Here is a 24,206-nt window from a genome sequence, read left to right as displayed (position 1 = left end):
TTCATTTAATGCAGGGACATAAACCGTTCATCCTTAATCATATTTCATGTTCGGATTCGAAATCAACATAGTCCATACCATAAGGATGGTAGGAGTATACCATCACCGTGGACGATGAGATTCAAATTGCCCACTACTTCAACCACATGCACTCTTATCAACTTGTAAACCTTTTATAGATAATTCTGGATTTGGACCTATGAGCAAAATGTTGCAGAGTGATAACGTTTTACAACATTATGATTAAAGATAGCACCCTGTCAGTGGCGTTGTAGCGTGAGTTTGCAGCGAAGTGTAGATCACGCAAACCCTTGGCCAACAAAATGAAGCCAACTTTCTAAGTGTTTTGGATTGCCTTTCTATGTTTCTCTGCAACCCAAGTGGGTTTTTTTTCCTTTTTATCTATGAGTTGTCGTCGTGGTGGGAGATCAACCGAGAGTTTCCTCTCAAGAAGCATGTGATCAGGTGAACAGTCTGGGCTTCGAAGGATTTCTCGTCATCAGAAAAGAAAAAGAAAACGCACCCGCTATATTATTTGATGAGAACCGTGTTAAAAGCTGATAGATTTAAAGTATTTTGACAAGAAAAGTTCTACTTAAGAACCTCACTTATTCGTAGAGAAAAGATCCTTTTGTCCTTCTCCATAGTCATCCTTTCGTTTCTTCTGTTTCATGATCACCAGGTGACCCAATTTCAGTTCCAGCCAACTGCGGCCATAAAAGCATATAAATGTGACATTCATGAGAATGTCTATATACGAGCAAAATCATGGGCATGCTGGTTCTAGATTGACTGGATAAATCTCTTTGATATTCACTGGAGACTCTGAATCGATATAAACGGTGATCTATAGGACCCATTTTGTTGGCAGGATTTATCACTTCTTTAGCTACTTCAGCGGCTTGGCCAGTCAAACGAAATTCGTGATTGTTCCCAATGTTGGCAATGTGCAATGTGTCAAATAGGACAATTTTCTTTGAGACAGCACAGCCCAATACTCACCTGCAGTTTCCCGGCACAGATATAGTTCTTTCATCCTATTCTCTCCTTGAACTTCGTCTTTGATTGTCTGCATAAACTTAACTTTAGGTAAAAATAATATTTGTAGCAGACAAGGCGATCCAAACATGCAGTGAGGAAGTTTAGTGCTTCTTTCACCATAACGCCAGATTGAAGCCTTGAAATTGAGCCAAGAAAATGAGAGGGGGAGAACTCCAACTCTTTTCACCTGATTTTAGGGTGAATATACACCCAGGAAGCACATTCCGAGCAATCAAACATGGCCTTAGCGTCCATCATAGGGTCGCCATAGGCTTTCCAGAAAGTATGGTGAGTCGACGTGGTTTTGATGATGTCTGAAGGAAAAATAATTGGCAATAATTTGCAAAGATGTCTGCACATGGACCTTCAATGGCTTTATGAAGAGCTATATGACCATATCCATCTTTATGGCAAACTTGCAGCTTAATGGTTCAAGCACATCGGACGCAAGATTTCGAGACTCTCTTAGCCAACTAGTGTGTGCAGAATAGTAGAAAAGCTTAGCCGGGATGCAATACTAAATTCTTGATTATGAGTGGCGCAGTGATTGGTATGACAGCATTGCCAAGCTAGGAAGTAGCAGTCATTGAGTTCTACACCAAGAAACTAGCTCTCCTGACTTACAAATGAAGCAAAGTCACCAGAGAAACTGTCGTGCCATTATGGAGAAGTTTGACTGTCTGCACTCCAACAAGATGCTGCAGCATCTTCGCTTCCTGTTTAGAAGCATAATGAACACACATTTGCAGGCACAGTTTCTAAATTGGGGACGTTCAAGTTTGATCCCCATTGAACACCATGTGTTGTAAGGGCTACTGCAAGTCTGCAACCTACCATATTTTGAACACATGGCTGTCGTTTACAATGTGAATTGGCTACTGAATCCTCCATTGAACATGGGTACTCGACAAGAGCAGCGATCTCTGCTTCTTTATAAGTCTTTTTACTGACCTATAAATCGAAGGGTCTTCTCCCAAATAGAGAAAAAGAAATAGAAAAGTGAATTTGGGCTATGATTTCAACTATGATCTCAGTTCCAAAACGTTACAGTTTGTTGTCCCTCTTCCAGAAATACTACGGTATATGTATTAGATTGGTCAAGACTTCTGTCTGTCTATAAATATCTGGCTCTAGATGCGTGGACAAAGTCACTCAACATTGCTTTCACCTTTTCCTTCAGAAGTTTCGTCCCCATCCTTCTCAATTAGTCTCCACTTCCAAAGAGTTTGTCTTAGTTAGTGCTTGATTATCATCCAGCCATGGAACATTTCCTTCTTCTCCATTTCTTAGCGGCCACGTTAATGGCCATAAAGGCCACTTCCCTCAAGTGGGTTATCATCCCCAATGTGGATAAAGATCCCCATGCACAAGACTTGGGGGCCTTTGCTGTGGATGTGTATAACCAACAGAGCCATGCGTACCTCAAGTTCTTACAAGTAGTGGAAGGAGAAGAACTGGATCGTGGCAGTGAACATTACACGTACAGATTGGCCATTAAGGTTCTGGACGACACTGAAACAAGGCTTTACTGGAGTGAAGTCTTACAAGATCTGTCAGCACCTAGCCAACCTCCAGTACTGAACTTAGGCTCGTTCGCATCGGTACCTCACCTTCCCTGGCTTCCGACTTGGAGCGACATCCCAGATGCAGCAAATGACGAGCGATTACATCACTTGGCTCTGTTCGCTGTGGAAATATACAGCACACAGAACCATGCCGTTCTTAAGTTACTGCAGGTGGTGGATGGGCAGGTACTGGATCGTGGTACCGATCATTACACTTACCGTTTGATGATTGTGGTTTTAGATAGCTATCTATTAAGGTACTTCAGGATTGAAGTGTTCCAAGACTTGTCAGGCCCTGACCAGTCAGTCCTTAATCTGGGTTACTTTGTTCCACTCTAAAATGACACACGATCCATTGTCAAGTTTATGCGTAAAATATGCTACGGAATGAAATATATCCAACTGGATCTGATCACAAGGCGGGTTGTACACCAAGGTAGGACAGACGTTCAATTGAATTTGGGTCTAAGAGCACTCTAAATCGTTTTCCTTAACAAAGGGATTATAGTTTAGAAATGCTAGCATTAACTGTTTCTTTTACAGTTATGCAACAGCTTTCTGCTGGCATTTCTATTTCATTTGCTCACTTTTTTCTTGACTTGCTGTTCTGCAAGGGCAGTTCAGCAAGGAGACTCTTTCCAGTTTTACTCCTCTCTCTCTCTCTTGTTCTTGTAGTTACTTGCTGTTCTGCAAGGGCAGTTCAGCAATGAGACTCTTTCCAGTTTTACTCCTCTCTCTCTCTCTTGTTCTTGTAGTTAGGAGACTTCTTGTCCCTAAATTTTATTATATATTTTCATTTTATTGGCTCTCTGTCTCTCTTTTGTTTGTTAGATGATGCGTGGCCTTTCTAATGAACAAGTTTCTCAGAAGTCTAACTAAGAGTGGAGTCTAGAGAAAGAAACGTTTTACGGGTAATCCAATGTAAATGGACCATGTTCATCTAAGATATGTACAGATCAAGTATTAAGTAAAAAGAAATTGCGCATAAAGCCAGTTCCTTAAAATTAAAGTCGATGTCCATAAAAATTTGAATCTGGAAGATCCGCAACGTTTTTCCTTAAAAATAACTGCGTAACTCAGAATGCATGTCAGATTTCTCTCTCTTTCTCTCTCTCTCTCTCTCTCATTTGTTAATTTTAAAAATGATATTTTCTGGAGAGATTTTCCCCCCAAAGAAAACTTTCTTCAGATATAGAGAATCTTCCGTGCATCAAACTTTTCGGTTTTCGCAAAACAGGACTGCAATGGTGCAGATGTTGATGCGTACATACAGACGCACATATGCAATAATTTAACTTTATCCTTCAGAAATTGAAACCCAGATGAAGAGTTTACGGGACTTAACAGGCTTACAAGGAGGGCAATTGCACTCCAAGAGTTTATTACTCAAACCATTGGCTGTTTATGGAACCAATTTCAGATAAAGTGAAAGAACAGTTAAGATGTGATACAAACCCACCCTGAGTACTGCATTTATCTCAATAGAAAATGCATAAACAAAGCCAGAAAAAAGATGACATTCGGAGACCAATTTGCCGAATCCCTTAAGTTGCTTGCATACGCTTTAATCTTCTTTTGGTGCATCACTTTGCTCTTTGAGGTCCTTAAGCTTTTCCTTTAATTCACCCGACTACAACAATAATAAGCAAAATGAGATTCACAAGTATTTAAGGTACTTTTTTGGACATCTATCAGTAACAAAGTCCATTGTTGTTTTTTGTTCATGACAGTGCAGCAGGAGAATATGGTTTCCAGACGAGTTCCACTCGCAATGTCAAGGGAAATGTTCAGTAAGTGCACATATAGTTTCAGCAATAAACAAAACCACTACTTTGGATTTCCATATCAATAGGACGTGTTACTTGTTGATAATCAACAAAAAACTCAAAATGATCCATCAGTTTCTTTTGGTCAGGCAGCAGCTGAAAAGACATGGTTTTGTTTTCCATATTTATGTAGCTCATTTTTTTAAATAAATTTCCAAAATAGTTAGTGCTTAACACACTTCCAGACATGCACCTTAATTTTTGGTGAAAATAGAAGACATGTAATTTTTTTTTTACTTTGTTAAGGAGTACACGCAACTAATTTAGATGCATCGAGAGCACCTAACCAAATAGAATGAACATCTAAGCAAGAATCTCATGGGAAAGAACAGAACATGAGAACTCACCTTCAGGGCATTGCAACTCAATTAACTCAAGCCAATGATAGACCGGGATAACTAAATAAAAATGCGTAAAATGCTCTTCTGATTAATGATGCAGAATGTTAGACGTGCCTAATGTTGCAAATGTAAGTGCATTCTTTATTATTTCCAAAATATTAAGAGCAAATTTGAAAATTTCCCTGTCAGAAAGACAGCCCCATCAACCAGCCATCACCACCAACAGAAAAAAGGAAAAGAAAAATCCAGCAAAAGAGCACTTACCTGATGCATGTTCAGTATTATGTCAGACCCACCAATGAACTCCCCTTTTATGAATATCTGGGGAAATGTTGGCCAGTTGCTGCAGTTTTTGCATTCAACATTAAGATTGTTATAATACAACTTTCTACTTTGATGTTCAAAACTTAAATAACACAACAAAAGCCAGAATTATTCATTCATTAAAAACAAAAACAAAGTTACATAAGAAGATAGTATCAAAACCGAGTTCAGCATCTATGCCAAGCTTAAGCAGGGAATCTGCTTCACATGATCAGCTTAAAGAACAGAAGAAGAAAGCATCTCAATGTTGTCATGCAAATGAAGCCTGTTATACTAGCTTAAACTCTTAAAGTCCATAACTAGAAACCAACCTCACCTTACTTGCTTTATTTTCCATTTTAGTTCCTTGCTACATTAGAGAAAAAGTTGTACCAATTTCATGTATTATCAACCAAAGATTTGAGACAAAAAAGATTAACTAAGTATTGGCTGAGGTAAGTAACAACTATAAGTTATAACGAGTTAACGACATAGCTCAAGTGCAAGGAAGACGAAACATGCCTAAGTTGTGAACTTCCGACATCCTCCAACTTGCATTTCATAACTCTGAACTCACCAGGTGGATAGAGTGCTTGTTGGAAGATTATTTTTTGTGAATTGCATGACATGATAGCTTCAGATAGTATGGAAAAGATATTTGCAGCATCTCATGGCTTGTGAACTAACAAATTTTACCAAGTTCAAGATTTAGAATTTGCGCAAAGTTATCTGAACCATTCAAAAAATGTGATTCACATAGTTGAGAAAAAAAGGAAAATAGAAAATAAAATTCCATGCAATGTACTTAGGGGAAATCCTACAAACAGCTGGTACACCTGAATGCTTCCCATATGTCAAGATAAACAAATACATGATATTATCATCTAGACGAGCAATAAAAGGGCATCTTGAACTGTGAAAACATTTATGATGGGGAGAGATAAACTAGTTCATATTCTAATGGTGTTGGACGAAATTAAGTAGTTCATTCATTGAGTATGATAAGAAACTATGTACGTGGATATAGTTGGATGACCTATAAGAAGTTGAAGGGCCTTGCTTATGTTCAATATCAGATGTGATTAGGGCAGAAGGAATAACTAATATATGCATTTATTTTGCGAGTTAATGCACTGATACATACTTATTTGATAGTATATCTCAATATTTTTCACATGTTTAGGCAATTGGAAAAAACACCAACAGGAAAGACTAAAGAGTGGGTTGATCTAATAAGCTTGGAGCACTTTAAAGTTTAAAGTACTTGATGCAGATGTTGAAGAATAACCAGATGTGACATTTCAATGGTCAGATGTAGAATGAACTAACACTGAGCACAAGATGCTGATGATGAACAGCCTGTACATGCTCACAGTACGATCTAGAATTTTAAACAAGAAAATAAAGAAGAAGAAGATGATGATGATGATGAATGATAATTCACGTTCATGTTTTGTACTGAGAGGTTTATTTGCTGATGTTTTAACACTTTAATTTAAATTGATGGATGGTGGATGTGAAACTGATACTTATCAGTTTGTTGTTTTCATTCATTTATGAATAATATTTTTTTATTTTTCATAGGAATCTAAATATTTTCTGATTTTTTGTCTACACCTTTTCTGATTTTTCTTAATATTTTCATACTTTAAAAATTTTAAAAATAATTTACAATTTGTTGTGCTGTTTTATTTTAGATCAGATTATGTATCTCACTATTGGTCTGACTAATAGACATATGTTAAGCACTTTATAACATTGATAAGCACAGTAGATGAAAATGTATAAAACTCATTAAAGGAAACATAGAATTTAGTGGTATTTGGCAATTATATGGAATTTGGAGTTCAAGATAGATTGTAAGTTTGTAACCAAAGAAAGCAAAATGCTTTCGTAAGCAATATCTGAGTCCCAATAGCAACACAAGGTGTCGAAATTGGGCAACATCCAGGCACACTCCAAAAGAAAGAATACACTTGCAACAAAAAAATTAACATGCTCATGAGTCATGAATGTCAGGTAGATACAAGACAGATAAGGTTACATGTCTGTAACTGGAATAACACCATGCAAATAAACAAGACAGAACACAAATAAAATAAAATAGGATAAAATTAAGGCTTACCTAAAAGCTTTTACACTGTTTTTTAGATCAGAATCTTCTAAAATATTTCTGGCATGTAAAGGAATACCTGCATGAAGCATCCATTAAGGACAGGACAGAGCTTCATAAATGATGGTTACACAATCAAAGGAGCAAAAGCTAAAAAAGGAGCTTGACACTAAAAAAATTTACAACCTTTTTCTCCATTGGCATCATCAACATAAAAGCAAAACCTTATGAAGAATAAAGTATAACAAATGGAAATCCAGGAAAAAAAAGGATATTTATATTCTTTATTTGTAAGTGAAGAAGTAAAATTATCAATGTTTAACAGACGTTCACAACTGAAGGCGTGGAACCATGCTTTATGGACCTAACAAGCGACAAAATTTTTTTCAAGTAAACCAATTTGATAGTGTTTCTTCACCTAGGTGTAATGCTGCTTGGAGACTTTGTATCAAAATTGGATAACTTTTTCAACAGCAAAGGTCAGAGAGTTAACATGGCCACAAGTTCTTTCTATGGAAATCTGGAGCAATTAGCACCCAATCACTATATAACTGCTTTTGTGCTAGAAAAGAGAGAAAAGTTTTAGATGGACCCTAAATGCATCACTCATATTATTTCATAAGAAAATATGCACCTGCACTACATGCAGTGTAGATTTCAGATGGGTTCAGTGACCTCCTTAAAAAGTTTGTGTCATACAGTCTATCATTTTTGTGAAACAGATGAAGTTGGAGTATGATACTGACCATATGCTTTTCCAAGAAAACAATGATCAAACTTGAACGTGAAAAAATCAAATGATGTATAGCAACCAAAAAGAAGCAAAGATAATCAGGACTGAACTTGCAGATTTCATTTGCCATGAAGGAGGTTAAAAGCTTTTCTGGTAGATAATAGAATCAGAACAAAGTGAAAACTTAAACACTTACACCTCAATTAAAGAACACCGACCTTTAATTACTGAAACTTAACGTACATATCAAGCCAACACATGCGGACAAAAACATAAAAACCTTTAATGTACACAATGCCAGATAGAAACCTACCATATTCTTGAAGAACTCTCACAGCAAGGGCACTGAATCCACAGCGTGGAGCATCAGGAACTCCCTTCATATATATCATCACAGGATTACTTTTGACATCCTACATACCATGTGAATGAAAAAAATGAGAAGCAAATACATTACTAGGGTGAATCAGCATTTGTCTTGCTGTTTGAATTGACTTTATCATAATAGAGAAACAATTATTACGTTCTCAACGATGTCCTTTAGTGAAGCAGAATCTACAATCTTCTTTTTTGGCTGAAAATCATCATGGGAATCAGGGTCATCAGGCATTGATGCATACCATTTTCGATTGCATTCAGTCAAAACGCCAGCTTCTACCTGTGTATTCACATGAATATCATGAAACCTCTAAGTGAAAACAGAAAACAAAGAGTTGAATAGATAAAAAGAGTCAGGAACAGTCCATTTCCTATATACATCTCCACCTAGTCTTATGTGTTTGTATGGATGTCATAAGCAGCATATTTAAATAATCAGCTAAGAATAATTACAAGGGAGAAAAAGACATCATTTTGGCATAGAAACAAGATAAATATATGGATGTGAGTATGTGTGTGTGTGCGTGAGAGAGAGAGAGAGAGAGAGAGAGCATTTTATACTAGGTTTCTTGGAGAATAGGTTGCTCCAGAGCTCATAACTTTCTTCCAGATCAAATTTGACAACGATCTTGCCATGCTCATGGTGGTAAAGATCGTCCTGTATGGCTTCTTGTTCACTGTAAAAAAAAATTGGCTCATATCAATATGAGGCCGTGGCTACATGTCAAGGAAAACCATTAAGAAGTTTATTCTGGGGGCAAGTGCTATAATGGGCATAAAGTGTCTGTAGGTGGCCTTTCAAAGTCCAGATTTTTGCACTTATCTGTAATTCCCTGATTCATTGTGCATTCAAGCCCAGTGGTTTTGCACTTACCTGTAAGTTGTAACTCCATAACTCACTCTACATAACGCACTGCATGTGCCACCATGTTATAGGACATTTAAATAGATAATAATTATGAATAATGCAACAATGGTCTAGCAGCAACCTTCTCAATCTCATAAAAAAAGATTTTCCGCAACAGCAGAACTGAGATTTCTGGGCATGTCTTCTTTCATTTTCATTCATGGTATAAGCAAGTCTAGCTTCAGCAGAGATTATTGTGCATCACATTGTGGTAAAAGAAGGTGATTTTATGCAGTTCCAAATTTGTGGAGTCATTTTGATTCATTACTTGAACAGAGCTATTGGTTAACCAAGTCAACTTGGATGATTTGCCAACCATGTTTAAAGCTGATACAAGTATAACTTTCCAGTTGGTTATAATTTATAAGTCATATGAGTTGAGTTGTACATACATATATTTCTACACGCATTCAGATGTCAAAATGATCGAATCAGTAATTATCCAATAAATTACTGGTATAAAGGAATCAGATGATATGTGAAAACCAACATCCGCCTATAACATTAGAACACAGACGTAACGTCATGTGGCTCCTAGCATCCTGATTGGATAAGGTTGCTTAATAGACTACAACCGCCTAAACAAGAAATACTCTAAATAGGAAATTAGCACTATAATAAATCAAATTTCAGAATTAACTGGCCGCAATCTATCCTTTCATGGCTTATCTAATGAGGGTCCAAAACTAGGATAAATAAAAGGTGATCCACAAACTGGAGATAGGAAGAAGTCGTGTTTTCCATATTAACCTACCCATTTTCAAATTAGTTGTATATGCGCCAGAGGTAAAGAGTAGCAGCGGGATGGCACTAGATACGACTAACATTCATAAATTCCATTGATATTGTTTCGGAAAGGACAAACAAATTTCTTGATTAAGAAGAACGCATAACGAAGCAAAACCAGATTGGTGACTAATTGACAACTACAACTTGCCGATAATCATGTAATATGTGAAATAATATCTAAAATAACTACTATACATGCAATAGGAAATCCAGAAATTACTTTTGGTGTAGTCACACATACAAAACTAACGAACCCAACAGGCAACAATGTGCAATGCACAGCAAGACAGCTCAGCCAAAAAACAAAAAGAAAAAAACCAGAACCGGTGAGATGTTTAGACATTTTCGTGCTGCTTGCAGGGTCAAACAAACTGTCAGAGAAAGAGAAAGAGAAAGACACTCTGGAAAAGGGAGAGTATGCCCAGAAAATACTATTGATTATCAAAACCTGAACAGCTTAACTTGGACAAAGGGTAGGGGGAAAGTTTAGGAAGAAGAGAGAGGGTAAGCGGCAGAGGAGAGAACGTACCTGGTTCACAAGAGGAATGGAGCTTCCTGGACTAGGATGTTAGCCGGAGAAAGCTGACAGTCGGAGAGGATCGAACGATGTCGCCGAACACCTCGCTGAAGACCACGAACCGGTTCTGGGTTCCTCCCGCCTTCCTGGGGAAAGGAAGGGCAACTTTAGCAGACAAGGCCAGCAAAACACTTCCACGGTTCGAACCCAGTTGTCGCAGCACCTGACGAACGTTGTTAAAAGCAATGAGGCGAAGCCATAAGTTAAAGCCTGTGAAGCGTAGTGCAGCCTAAGCTTCAGAACCGAGAAACCCTCTTATAAGCAAAATACATTCATAAGGACCAATTTCACTCAAATATCATTAAAAGCCTAAAAAGAATGGTTCAAGGCAAAAGGATCCACCAGGATCACCACGGGACGTTAAATTGTAAGAGAAAAAAATATAAATCATGATAGAGAGATTAGTCGACTAAATTGTGCTAAGACTATCATGAACAGATCTGGTAGTCATGACAAAAGATGTTACAATAAAAACACACATATCTATTATAGATAAAACAACTCTATAAACTCTCTCTCTTCTTTTATCTGCGCAATTCCAACCCCTAAATCATTCTCAGCTCAGCCATTTCCACCTTTTAACGTGCTAACTTCAGTCAGTCATGTTCACATGCATTAACTCAAATTCAAGCATGACTCGTTGAAGCTGGTATTTAATTTAAATAGTTTATGAAACAAATTTGGAGAAGGTATATGTTTATGATTATCAAGAAACTTGTGCTCGCCTGCCCAAGAACGTGAACCAAGCTTTAAGTCACTCTGATTGAATTAGTGAACTAAGCTTGAACATGCCTACTTGAGTTTCACAGCCCGTTCTAAGACAGAGTCAAATTACCAGTGGCAATAGCACCCTTTGCCGGTTTGAGGAAAGAGAACGATCACTCAAAAGAGCCGTGCAGATCTGCCAAGTCTGGCATATAAGAAAAACAAAATTATCTTTAACTGTACCATATTTTCATTTCCACAAACATGTTTTGGGCATCCGCAGAGGCAATGCCATTCAGCCGACCAACCCAAAAAAACTTGTGCCATTGCATGGAAGCTTATGAACAAAGGAACCAAATTGACTGCACGAAAGAAGGGTCAAATTTTCAGAGTCTTCCAAGGAACCATACCCCTTATGCCCAGTTTGATTGCCAGGGTAAATCACTGGGAGAGGGTGAAAAATGTACGGGCGGGTGAAATTTCACCCGCCCGACTAAACAACCATCAAACAGGGTGAAATTTCACCCGTTTAATGTAAAAGGGAGCGGGTGAACTTTCACCCGCTCGACAATGCTTCGTTTTACCTCATTTCTCCCCAAACCTCCTCACCTCCACAGCTTCTTCTTCGTTCGGCCTTGTGCCTTCTCACCATCGCACCAGAGGCGTCGCCACTCCGCCGTCGCTGCTCCGCTCCTCCGCCAGTTTGCTTTCTCCCTTTCTCTCTTGCTCTTGTTGATGCATTCACTTTCTCCCTTTCCCTCTTGCTGATGCCTTCGCCACCGTTCTGCAGCCTTTTATCGTGAGAAGATCGAGCAAGCCAGCCATCTCTCTAACCTTCCTTCATTGCCAGGGACGAGCAGGAGGGACATCTGCGAGTTAAATTCCTCTCTCTCACGTCAGGGCAAACGTCTGAACCACCGATTAGGGCATTCCTCTTTGTTTTTAATTTTTCTAATTCATCATAGTTTTGAATTCCTTCGTTTCTTGGTGCTTCTGCTGATTGATTTCTGTAGTCATCTCTTATACCTTGAGTTTATCTTGTTGTTTCAATTTTATTTTTTGCTATATTGCGTAATGGAGGGATGGAAAAAACAGAGCCCCTTTGGATACCTAACAGAGCCACTTTCGAGAGTTTCTGCCTTTTCCTCTTATTTGATTGTCATGATCTGCGGCAATAGTTACTTGAAATAACTGGATAGTTCAAAGATCACCTGCTTGAGTATTCCTATTCACCGCGCGGATTTTTTTTTTCACTCAAGTTGAAATAACTTGAAGGATGAGAAAGAGGATTTATTGGTAAGCAAACATTAATTATCTGTACCAAAAGCATTCAAGTTGCTGAAATTTGCGTTGCTTTGAGAAAATTCGTAAAATGCATACCATGGTAGCATCCATAAAACCAAGTTGCGAAACATTCATTAGTATGTTGTAATTACTGCAAAGAGATGAAATCTGCCCAGTCAATTGGGTAGGAGACTTTTCTACTTTCGACAATAGCCTGGAGAAACCTGTAAATGGAATGTTCTTCAAGCTGGAGCCAGACAGATGTATGGAACTAAACATAAAGTCCACAAGCACAACTCAAGTAGAAAACCTTTGTATAAATCAAAGAAAATGCTAGAAGTTGCAATATAATCATTGTTGGCATACTCCATGAGTCGACTCAAAAATTGCCCGAGTCAGCTTGGGATTGTCCTTTTACTCAATGAATTTTGTATTGCTTGTATTTTTCCTTGGTAATCCTAATTTATGGATTAAGAATCTTCGCTAGTGGTTGCAGTAAAATCATGTGGGACGAGAAGAAAAAAAAACATCTACCACGTTAAATTCTTCTTGTGCATCAAACAGGGTTAAATTTAACACGTTAAATTCTTTCTGTGTATCAAACAGGGTTAAATTTAACACGTTAAATTCTTGCTGTGCATCAAACAGAGCCTCAGGTTGGAAGAAGGAGAAATTTCATCCTGTAAATTTTTCCAGAAAAATTTACCATAGTAAATTTACTACGTTAAATTTCACCCGACAATCAAACATGCCCTTAATTTCAAGTTTTAGAAAGCAACAGCTGCGACATGAATGCTAATCTGGGGAGGGAGGGAGAGAGAGAGAGACTGTCATACGCCCCCTCTTCCAAAGTAAGAGTTATGGTAGTGAAGCTGGTTCGCCGGCAGTGGGGATCAACTGAAGGCAACAGCAATCTGGCAGGCGGTGAGGAGATGGAACTTTCACTATTGCAGAGAGATAGGGAGATAACGGGACTCTTCGGGTTTTTTTCTGAAAACCCTCGAGAGTGAAAACAGGTTATTAAAGTTTAAAACATAAAATTATAAAAACTACATAAAAACAAGAAACGTTATATTTTTCTAGAAAAATATTCGGTGAGTTAATAATAAGTATGTCACCTAAATCTTCCATACGTTTAAAATTAAAAACTTCCTATCCAAAAGTAAGACATCCTTGGGGTTCATTTTCGTGGATTTTTTTTGTTTTTTTTTTTGCATTTTACAAAAAGCTCTCCAGGGAACAATTGAAAATTTATGTCCACAACGCATTCACCTAATCTTCAATGTCCCATTTGGAAATTAAACAATGGGGATACAAAATTGATGGCAAACTTTAGATTACACCAATCTTTTCTTCTATTTTACACAATAATATTTGTGATCCAATCCTATTCATCACTAGAATTGCAGGACTGGATCCACAGGGGAAGGCAGATCTTGTTTGCAGGAAAACATGGATTATGGTTCCTTTCTGCCATCAGGGAACATACAACACTAGTTCGGTTTTGGAGATCTAACACGGCCCAGTTACAATTCAGATCGGATCCAGCCTTTAGCAAATTTGATTTGATCGGATACTATGTAATTGGATTTGGATTTGGACTTGGGGTCCCTTATTTTTTAAAACCGACTTTGGGCCGACTAGCCAGCATGAGAAATGAAATTTATAATTTACATGTAAACAGTTCCTATCTTTGTTGGTACCTTATCGTATAGCTAAGAATATACTAGAGTGAGCTGAGCTCGAGCTTTGTTCGAGTCATTTATTGCTTGGCTCGGATCGAGGTCGCTCGTTTCAGATCGATCTTTAAATGATTCCAGCTCGTGCAATTTGATTCATATGTTTTTTTTTAATCTTTAAATAAAAAAAAGTGTTATCCAATGGAAAGGAGCAAAAGTAGAAAAATGGAGAGAAAACTAAATTTAAAAAAAGATAGTTGCATAAATATTGATCATGAATCTTGGCCTATCTTTCATTACAACATAAATTCATAAGCACACTTATTCTCACAAGCTGGTTTAATAACCACATTGTGTAATCACATTCACTTGGGTAGGCCTTATTCTGCTGCGGCATACGTTTACATAACCAAATATTAACGAAGACATGCAATTGCAGGAGGTAGCGAGCCAATCTAGAGGGCTTGGAAGTATCCCAAGTTGAGAACCGGTGGCTGCCCAGGTGCGGACAGGTCCTGGAACACCTCAATCTTGTAGTTCTTCACTGCATAGTTGTCCAGAACCTTAACGGTGAAATGGTAGGTGAAATGCTGTGTGCCGCGATCCAGCACTTGTGCGTTCACCACCCTCAAGAGCCTAAGTGAAGCATGGTTCTGTGTGTTGTACCTCTTCACAGCAAAGGCACACAGGTCCCAGGCGTGCTGGTCAGCTGGGATGGTGACCCAGTTTTGGTATGGAGTAGGGTCGGGGATGGGCTTGAAGGAGGCTATGTTGAGAACTGGTGGCTTGTTGGGTGCCCCAAGATCCTGCAGGATTTCAGAGGAGTAATATGTGGTGTGGGTTCCTTCTACAAGGATAATGACCAGCTTGTAGGTGTAATGCTGGGTGCCACGGTCCAGCACCTCTGCATGAACCACCTTTATGAATTTGAGGTATGGGTTGTGTTGTTTAGCCACGGCATACCCACCCAAGCTCTGAACATGGCTGTCTCTATCAACGTTTGGAACGACCACCCAGTTGGTGGCTGCGGCCATGGCTGCCATTGAGGTCAGGACGAGCAGAAGGAGAGGAAGAAAGCGGCCCATGGCTGTAGGGGATGCTAGGTATACTTTGCGTCTGAAGCCGGGAAGGAAAGACGAAGGAGGAAGTTTGTGATCCAGGAGAAGGAATGGATGGGGATGGTGTCCATGCATGGACTTCAGCCGATATTTGTAGGGGAGGGAGGTGTTTGCTGCTTTGCTTTAATTTGAAGGAAGAATCGGCCTCACATTTCTTAATGCCGCGTGATATACGAGTTGCAGAGTTGGTAGCGCATTGGATATGTATCTCAAAAAGCAAAAAAAAAAAACAATCTACTGGATGGTCGCATGGATATACTATCATGTTTGCGTTGAAATAAAGTATCATCTTTTTTTTATTTGAATTCAATGATAAATTCTCGCCCACACCCAGGATCAAAGTAAGCATACAATGAAGGAGATCACCCGATCGATCGCTCGTTGATTTTGACTCTTTGTCTCTCTCTCAAAATCCAGGTACTACCTATCTACCAAATTGAATTCAAGGAGTTGACCTCTCTTTCGAAAGACGGGAACTATGGAAGAGACCATGTTTTTCTTGCCAAGGAAACTAGTGGTGTGTTACATATATACATATATATATTCACAGAACCATATCTAAGATTAGTCATCGTGCTTTTTTATAATGTGCAGAATTCTTATACTGAGGCCTCAACTAATCCATAGAAATGCAAAGCCGACACGAATTATATATATCGGATAAATCCGGCGACTGTTGAAATGTCCAGTGAGATATGTCATTGCGTGCAGTTTGCTCATTTCGTAAGCCCCAAGAGTTAGTCGGCCCAGATGCAAATTGTCATGAATAATCAGGAAGCTGCTACCATAAAGGTATAGGTTCGCTCATAGTGCCAGCCATGGAAATTTTTTTAAAATTTTTAAAAAATTTAATTCGCCTCCTGTGAAAATTTTGGAAAACATATTCAAACCGCTGTAGAAAATTAGAGCATGAATATAGTTCCATACCCGAAAGAGGTCGCGTTTTATTATTCTTAACATGGTCATTTGTTATCTGGATTTGCTTCAAAAAGGAATATCAATTTGCTCGTTCACCGTCTCCTCTGAACTAAGAGAAGAAAATGATTCATAGCCGTAAATTATGCAAGAGTACATAATCGGCGAGGTGCATGCCATGCATGAATTTGTATACTACAATGGCAGCCATGCGAGCACCTCGTTGGCTTCTTCAGTTCAATCTATTCATCTTGGAAGAAGTACAGTATAGCGAGCATTTGTAGACCTGGTGATCGATTTTTCAACCATGCATAAAACCAAGGTTACTAGCGTCAGGTTTTTTCCTGTTTGAGTTTTCTCCCTATTGACTATCTATTGTATAGTCCTTATTATAAGGTCATATTTATAAAAACAAAGCTTCTTTTATCATTTTTCAGGCGTGTCAGCGCTTGCCTTTTCTTTAACCGAGGAGATAGGTCTGGGGGTTAACATACGCTACGAGTAACAAACAATGATATTGAATTATAACATATTTGTCATGGAACACGGCAGCATTGACTTTCCATGATAATTACAGCCATAGTCATAACTTATTTCATGCATTTTCACTAAATTTGTGAATAGCTAACATATTTTATACTTTTTCGCGTGGTGAGTCAGGGTAAAACCTAAAAGATAGATAAAGTTTGAAGAGCTTACCCTTTCATAAGTGCTAGAATGACCAGATTAATTTAATTTAGAAAACCGCCAGGGAGTGAGATTGAGGTGCGTGCATACACTTAAGCAAAAACAAAGAGAAGTTTGGGGCATTTTATTTTATTTTTTATAAAAAATTATACTTTTTAAAATTTTAACTTTTTAATAATCCTTTTTTACCCTCATAAGCTTCCTTCTACTTTATGTATTATTATACATCCCATGTACATAAATTTTCCATGCACAGTGGCGTGGACATACTGAGTTTCACGAAGCACATCCATCACTTAGATTAATTCAATTCGAAAGAATGATTTTGAATAAGGGTGGGAAATGGACCGGGTACGTCAACGTAATGGGCTGGGTTTGGGTTGGTTATTTGGTACATGAGTTTGGCGGGTTTGGCTCATTATTTGATGTAACTTGGCCCTATGCCCAACCTTAATTTTGAAAAATAATGAAAAGAATGAAGCATATGCATGATGAGCTAAAATGGGATATATAAATTGGCAAAGGTTTTAGAAAAAAAACATGTTTAATTAAGCATGTTGCTAACAGATTTACCTTTTATTTACTTTCGTTACTATTTCTACAACTTAATAATCACTCTTTTAAATGGTTCGTTGTCAAAATTGGTGCTGTAGGAATTTTTATTCTTGTTAACGGTTTCCTTACACGTGCAAAATAATCATATTTAAACTATATGTATTCACCGCATGGATGTTCCGATATTAATCGTAAACGGGTGCAACCTCAAATATTTATGTACTTTCAGGAGTAACATTTTTAATTTTTTTTTTTCCAAGTAGATGTCATTTATACAAGATTAGTCGAAATTAACAAAATCTTGTCGACTGTCACTTTATTTTTTAGGTAACGGAGAGGAAGGGAGCCATAAAAGACGTGCATGGAGAAGAAGATGTGGCGCAACCGGCGTCTGTGAGTATGTGGCATAGCCTGATTTTTACTACTAAAGAAATATTTTGGTTTTACATTAGAAAATCACTTGATTGGATGTCTAATACTTAGAAAATGGAACAAGCGGCTTGATCACCCATGAACGTTAGTGATTCTACAAGGGGATAAAAATAAGAAAAGAGAGAGAACATAAAAAGTAAATAATCAACAAATCAGTACTGCGGGCAGCACAAATTTATTCAAAGGAGGCATTACAACCATTGCACTGTGTACGTGCAATTACATTCACTTATTACATTTTAAGTTTATGCCGCAGCATTTATTCTTGAAGCAAATACATATAAAACTGTTTTGAGGCAACAGTAATTAATCTAGAGGGCTTGGAAGTATCCCAAGTTGAGGACCGGTGGCTGGCCTGGTGCCGACAGGTCTTGGAACACTTCGATCTTGTATGTCTTCTCCACGTAATATCGATCGGAAACCCTAATGGTGAAGTGGTAGGTGAAATGCTCAGTGCCGCGATCCAACATCTGCCCAAACACCACCTCCGAGAGCCTGAGAGAAGCATGGTTCTGGCTGTTGTACCTCTTCACAGCAAAGGAACACAAGTTCCAGGCACGGCCATCGTTAGGGATGGTGATCCAGTTGGGGTTTGGTTGAGGCCAGTAGGAAGTAGGGTCGAAGGAGGCAATGTTGAGGACTGGTGGCTTGTTGGGAGCCCCAAGGTCCTGCAGGATTTCGCTGGAGTAATATGCGTTGCGGCTTCCTTCTACAAGGTAAATGATGAGCTTGTAGGTATAGTGTTCAGTGCCACGGTCCAACACCTCTGCATGCACCACCTTTATGAATTTGAGGTAGGGGTTGTTCTGTTTTTCCACTGCATACCTACCCAAGCTCTGGACATGGCTGTCTTTCTCAACATTGGGAACGACGACCCAGTTGGTGGCTGCAGCCATGGCTGCCATTGAAGTCAGGACGACCAGAAGCAGCAGAGGAAGGAAGCTTCGACCCATGGCTGCTGGCTGCTCTAACAAATGGTAATGGTAGTGGCTCTCTTCTCTAGTGATGAGAAAAGAAAAGGCAAACGAAGGAACTTCTGAAGCAGGAGGAATGGCTGTGGTGTGGAATGCAAAGTTCTGATCAGGTATTTATAGGACGGGAAAGGGTGCTTGAATGGGTCTGATATGCATGTTTAAAATATTAAAGTCCATAAATACTGTGTGCGGTAACATACATATTTTTGAAGGGGGACTGCTGATGTTGATTGTAGCCTTATCTGCAAAAGTTGTCCTGTGATTTCTTGACCATGTCTCTCTTTCTCTTGATTACTTGGGAAGCATAATTTAATAGTATTTCTTGTGGTGTTGAAGCCCACAAATTGGGAACGAAGATTACAGCTTGCCGAGTGCCGCAGCGCGGTCGGATGAGGATGATGATGATGAGAACCATCCTCCCGCAAATTCTGTTGGCAGAAAAAATTGAATAGTTGACAACCCTTACAGCCTCATCTCTTTGCCTTGAGAATAATAAAATTTACAATAGATATGAACAAGTCAAGGTTAGGTATTTTCCCTTTCTGTCTGGTGCGGCGTTCAGATTTTGAAAACACTATTAATCTGTTTGACCCTCACAACCGACCACGCTATTGTGTCGGGGGCATTTTATTCTTACGTAGAGTGCCTTCACTTACTTGCTCTTCTTTTCTTGTGTTAGTTTTTGTTCTTACTTTTATAGCGAGAATAAAATTATGACAATCTGATATGCATATTTTTTTTTTTTGTGACATGAATTTTAAAATCTCGCTACCGAGAGATGTATCTTCTATTGAATTTCTTGACTATTTTGTTGAACTTAATAATCTTGTTTCTAAATGATTTTGAATAGTTTATTGTGAAAACCTAGTGTCATCGTTATTTTTAATTTAATCTTGCTACCAATTGTCTTGGTGTTGCTCATTAACGTAATTTAAACCATATTCAAGAGAATGTAGCCGGGAAGGAATATTTCTATATTCATTGTAAAAGAAAAAAAAACTAAGGAATGCATGTCTGAAAATGTAGTTTTGATTGACAGAGTTTTTCGTGTTTGTGCTGTTATCTACAGCATGTCATATTATAAAACAGGCGAATATTTATTGATCATTTTTACTTTCTTTTCATAAGAAGGGAAAAGATGAAAACGGGGGGATATAGAGGGAGGGAGAGAGAGCTGAATTCTAATAACATTACACACACCTAACAAAATATAAACGCAAAGAAAAGAAGTACACAAATCTAGGGCTGACAACGGATCTATACTACTTTTAACCATATCCGTTTTTTAATTTGGACGTTCATATGTTCAGATTGGAATTTGGATTCAAATGTGAATGAAGAAAAGTCGTATCCAAAATTCAATTTCACAATCTAAATCCGATCCGAATCTGATACTTGATATCATATAGGAATTCAGATCCCAAATTTTAAACCAAATATGGCAGACTTCAAAATGTAAGGGCGTTGGACATATAAAGGATTCATATATACAACAATATTTTGTCCAAATCAGATTGAATATTTATGTATATCTGAATTCGAGTGGATGTCATTTCTCAAGTCTGAATCCGTTATGATTTATTAATTGAACACTAACATTTTTTTCATAGTTGATTTTTTTAGAAGTGTTTGGACTGATATCCGATACAACAAATTTCATATTAATGGTATTTCTGGGATTGCCACCAAAATTGTGATGAACAACACCCGAGTGACAAGACCTAGGTTGTGAAAGGCCAAATTTTCCATAGGTGGTCTTCATTAGAGGAGAAAACCAGACTTGCATGTAACTGCTGCATAAATGGTCAGTACTAAAACAGATGATCGATGGTCTCTGCTTCATTATGAAACAAGGTTATGGTGTCTTCTTCATCACACAACGAAGTTCACATCTATTTAAAGTTTGGAATTTCAAACGGTTCATCACACTGCGTTTGTAATGTGAAAACGAAAAACATGGACAGAAAAAGAGATAAGAGGGACATTATTGATAATGTTATTCTACAAAAAATATGCTCACTTAGCAGTCACAATTATGAAATGGACCCTTCAAAACATATGGAAGGATAAAGTTGTCCTAAAGTTTGAAAAAGGAGGGATAAGTTTGGAAGACAGAAAATGCAGATCTGTATATGGAAATATGCATGCCCATATGACTGGGATTACAATACACAGAAAAAAATTATTTTTTTTCTCACTCTTGTTGAAGAATGAGCAAGAGTTATTCTGTTTTCAAGGGCTTCAAAGGACGAACTGCCACAACCTAACTTGATGAGAAAGTAACTTGACATATGTAATGCCCAAAAAAATTAACCTTGAAGTCTGAAGACAAGTTATTGTTGGTGTATGGAAGTTGATCCATACTGGACACTCATTTGCAATACCGCGGATCCAACTGAGGATATGGGTCATTTTGTACAAATGCGGGTTTGCCCTAATCCTTATGTTTTGAGGATGGCCGCCGCTGAGAGTGTCTGTTCTGTGTGTTCTTCGAAGAAGAGAGAATACAAGAGATCTGTGCGACCGTGGACGTAGGAGATTATTGCTCCGAACCACGTAAATCGTTGTTTTCTTCCTTGTTGCTTCTAACCCCTTCTTGAGAGTGCGAGAGGAGTGTTTATTGTGTTGTTCCTAACAACTGGTATCAGAGCCAGGTTCGTTCGAGGTAGGAACAATGGCGCTGGAAGAAGGAAAGGTCAGAATCGAGAAGTTCGACGGTAAAGACTTCGGATTCTGGAAGATGCAGATCGAGGACTACTTGTATCAGAAGAAACTGCATGAACCACTCATGGGAGCGAAACCTGCAACAATGGCTGATGCAGATTGGCAGTTGCTGGATAGACAAGCCCTTGGAGTCATCCGGTTGACGCTGGCCAGAAACGTCGCCTTCAACATTGTTAACGAGAAGACGACAGCAAGTCTGATGAAGACGCTAACAGATATGTACGAAAAACCCTCTGCTTCGAATAAGGTATATCTGATGCGTCGATTATTTAATTTGAAAATGGTTGAAGGTGCCTCTGTTACGGATCACATAAATGAGTTCAATGTTATTCCTTCTCAATTATGTTCAGTCAATATTAAGTTTGATGATGAGGTTCAAGCCTTAATTTTACTGTCATCTCTACCGGAGAGTTGGAGTGCCACTGTGACCGCCGTGAGTAGTTCATCGGGGTCAAGCAAATTGAAGTTCAGTGGTGTTCGAGATTTAATACTTAGTGAGGACATTCGCAGAAGAGAGGCAGGAGAGCCCCTCGGTTCTGCCCTAAATGTTCAAAATAGGGGCAGAACTAATCAACGCTACCAAGAGCGTGGAAGGTCCAAATCTAAGGGAAGGAGTCAATCCAAACCTCGAAGTGATGGCTGTTGGAACTGTGGTAAGCCAGGACATCGGAAAAGAGATTGCAGGTTGTTGAAGAAGAAGAACCCAAATCGTGAAGATGATTCAGCAAATGCAGCAACAGAAGATATAGCTGATGCACTTGCCTTGAGTGTACACAGCTCTATAGAGTCTTGGATTTTAGACTCTGGCGCATCTTTCCATTCAACGTATTCTAATGAAAGTATGCATAACTATGTTGCAAGAAAATTTGGTAGAGTATACCTTGCAGATGATGAACCTCTGGATATTGTAGGGAAAGGTGAGGTTCACATTAAAATGCAGAATGGGCATGTATGGAAGTTAAAAGATGTCAGACATGTCCCAGGGTTGAAGAGGAATCTCATCTCGGTCGGACAGTTAGACGACGAAGGCTATGTTACTACCTTTGTTGGCGGATCTTGGAAGATAACCAAAGGTGCTATGGTTATAGCACGAGGTCACAAACTTGGCACTTTGTACATGACTGCAGATGTGAAAGACACAGTGGCTGTGGCGAAATGTGAGAATAAATCATTGTTGTGGCATTACAGGCTTGGGCATATGAGTGAGAAGGGAATGAAGATCATGACAACAAATAACAAGTTGCATGACTTGAAATCTGTAGACATTGGGCTATGTGAAGACTGTGTTTTCGGAAAACAGAAAATGGTCACTTTCTCCAAAGTTGGACGGCCTCCAAAGAAAGAAAAGCTAGAGTTGGTGCATACTGATGTTTGGGGACCAGCTCCAGTTCATTCTCTTGGAGGATCCCTATACTATGTCACATTCATTGATGATTGTACAAGGAAGGTATGAGTTTACTTTCTCAAACATAAATCTGACGTGTTTACTGTTTTCAAAAGGTGGAAAGCATAAGTAGAAAATCAGACCGGAAAGAAGATTAAATGTCTACGGTCAGATAATGGAGGTGAGTATGACAGTAAATAATTTAAAAATTTTTGTGCAGATCATGGGATTCGAACACAAAGAACGGTCCCTAAAAAACCACGACAAAATGGGGTTGCTGAAAGAATGAACTGAACCCTTTGTGAAAGAGCAAGAAGCATGAGACTGCATTCAGGCTTACCAAAAATGTTTTGGGCGGATGCAATCAGTACAGCTGCATACTTGATAAATCGTGGGTCTTCTGTTCCTTTGGACTATGGAATACCTGAAGAAGCCTGGACTGGCAAGGAGGTAAATCTTGCACACTTAAGAGTCTTCGGTTGTGTTTCTTACATACATATAGACTCAGATAAAAAGGATAAATTAGATCCTAAGTCCAGAAAATGTTATTTCATTGGTTATGGAAATGATGAGTTTGGGTATCGCTTTTGGGATGATAAAGCGAAGAAGATTATTAGACATAATGATGTAGTGTTTAATGAGATGGCTCTGTACAAAGACAAGGATAGTCTTATGTTTGAGAAGAATGAACATCATGACACAAGTGAAGACATTGTAAAACTTCAAGATGTCTCTGAAGATGATGTTGCAATTAAGAGTCAAGATGGAAACAGTCAGATGGAACAAGAAGCAAGCACATCCCAACCTCCATTAAGGAGATCAAGTAGAAGGCCAAAACCAAATCGAAGGTATTCTCCTTACTTACATTACTTGTTGTTAACTGATGCTGGAGAACCCGAGTGTTTTGATGAAGCAATGCAGGTTACAGATTCGGTTAAGTGGGAGTTAGCTATGAAAGAGGAGATGGACTCTCTACATGCTAACAGAACGTGGACATTAACTGAGCTTCCTTGTGGGAAGAAGGCATTGCAAAACAAATGAGTATACAGGATTAAAGAAGAAGCAGATGGAAGGAAAATGTATAAAGCAAGGTTAGTAGTGAAAGGATTTCAACAGAAAGAAGGTATAGATTATACAGAAATTTTTTCTCCTGTTGTAAAACTAACTACTATAAGA

The 24,206-nt window shown here is 38.5% G+C and overlaps 3 protein-coding genes across 5 annotated transcripts in view; 1 reads left to right on the top strand and 2 right to left on the bottom strand.

The window, feature by feature from the left end:
• Positions 1-2,204: 2,204 nt before the first annotated feature.
• Positions 2,205-7,193, top strand: LOC116256783 (uncharacterized). 2 transcript variants are annotated; one of them, XM_050078460.1, is made up of 3 exons: positions 2,205-2,792; positions 4,337-4,396; positions 6,260-7,193. In XM_050078460.1, the coding sequence occupies exons 1-3, from the start codon at positions 2,301-2,303 to the stop codon at positions 6,290-6,292; spliced, it is 585 nt and encodes a 194-aa protein (XP_049934417.1). In that variant the 5' UTR covers positions 2,205-2,300; the 3' UTR covers positions 6,293-7,193. The 2 variants fall into 2 exon arrangements, with proteins under 2 accessions (XP_049934417.1, XP_031489126.2); XM_031633266.2 differs by lacking the exon at positions 6,260-7,193 and having other exon boundaries at positions 4,337-5,030.
• Positions 3,953-12,071, bottom strand: LOC116256760 (monothiol glutaredoxin-S15, mitochondrial). 2 transcript variants are annotated; one of them, XM_031633241.1, is made up of 9 exons: positions 11,888-12,071; positions 11,409-11,483; positions 10,526-10,736; positions 8,862-8,977; positions 8,446-8,580; positions 8,236-8,335; positions 7,202-7,268; positions 5,038-5,116; positions 3,953-4,236 (listed from the first exon to the last, which is right to left on the bottom strand). In XM_031633241.1, exons 4-9 carry the CDS (start codon positions 8,940-8,942, stop codon positions 4,171-4,173), a joined length of 528 nt encoding a protein of 175 aa, XP_031489101.1. In that variant the 5' UTR covers positions 8,943-8,977; positions 10,526-10,736; positions 11,409-11,483; positions 11,888-12,071; the 3' UTR covers positions 3,953-4,170. The 2 variants fall into 2 exon arrangements, with proteins under 2 accessions (XP_031489101.1, XP_031489103.1); XM_031633243.1 differs by lacking the exon at positions 11,409-11,483.
• Positions 12,072-18,116: 6,045 nt separating this feature from the next.
• Positions 18,117-24,206, bottom strand: part of LOC126410124 (uncharacterized) — a 35,457-nt gene continuing 29,367 nt past the window's right edge. Inside the window, exon 2 of the mRNA XM_050078183.1 lies at positions 18,117-18,473. Coding sequence (XP_049934140.1) covers positions 18,260-18,473 — 214 coding nt within the window. The 3' untranslated portion in view covers positions 18,117-18,259. The remainder of the gene's footprint in view (positions 18,474-24,206) is intronic.

Source organism: Nymphaea colorata, chromosome 6 (assembly GCF_008831285.2).
Source record: "Nymphaea colorata isolate Beijing-Zhang1983 chromosome 6, ASM883128v2, whole genome shotgun sequence".
NCBI classification, from domain to species: domain Eukaryota; kingdom Viridiplantae; phylum Streptophyta; class Magnoliopsida; order Nymphaeales; family Nymphaeaceae; genus Nymphaea; species Nymphaea colorata.
The sequence above is the reverse complement of the archived record's forward strand: the minus strand, read 5'-3'. Positions and strand labels throughout refer to the sequence as shown.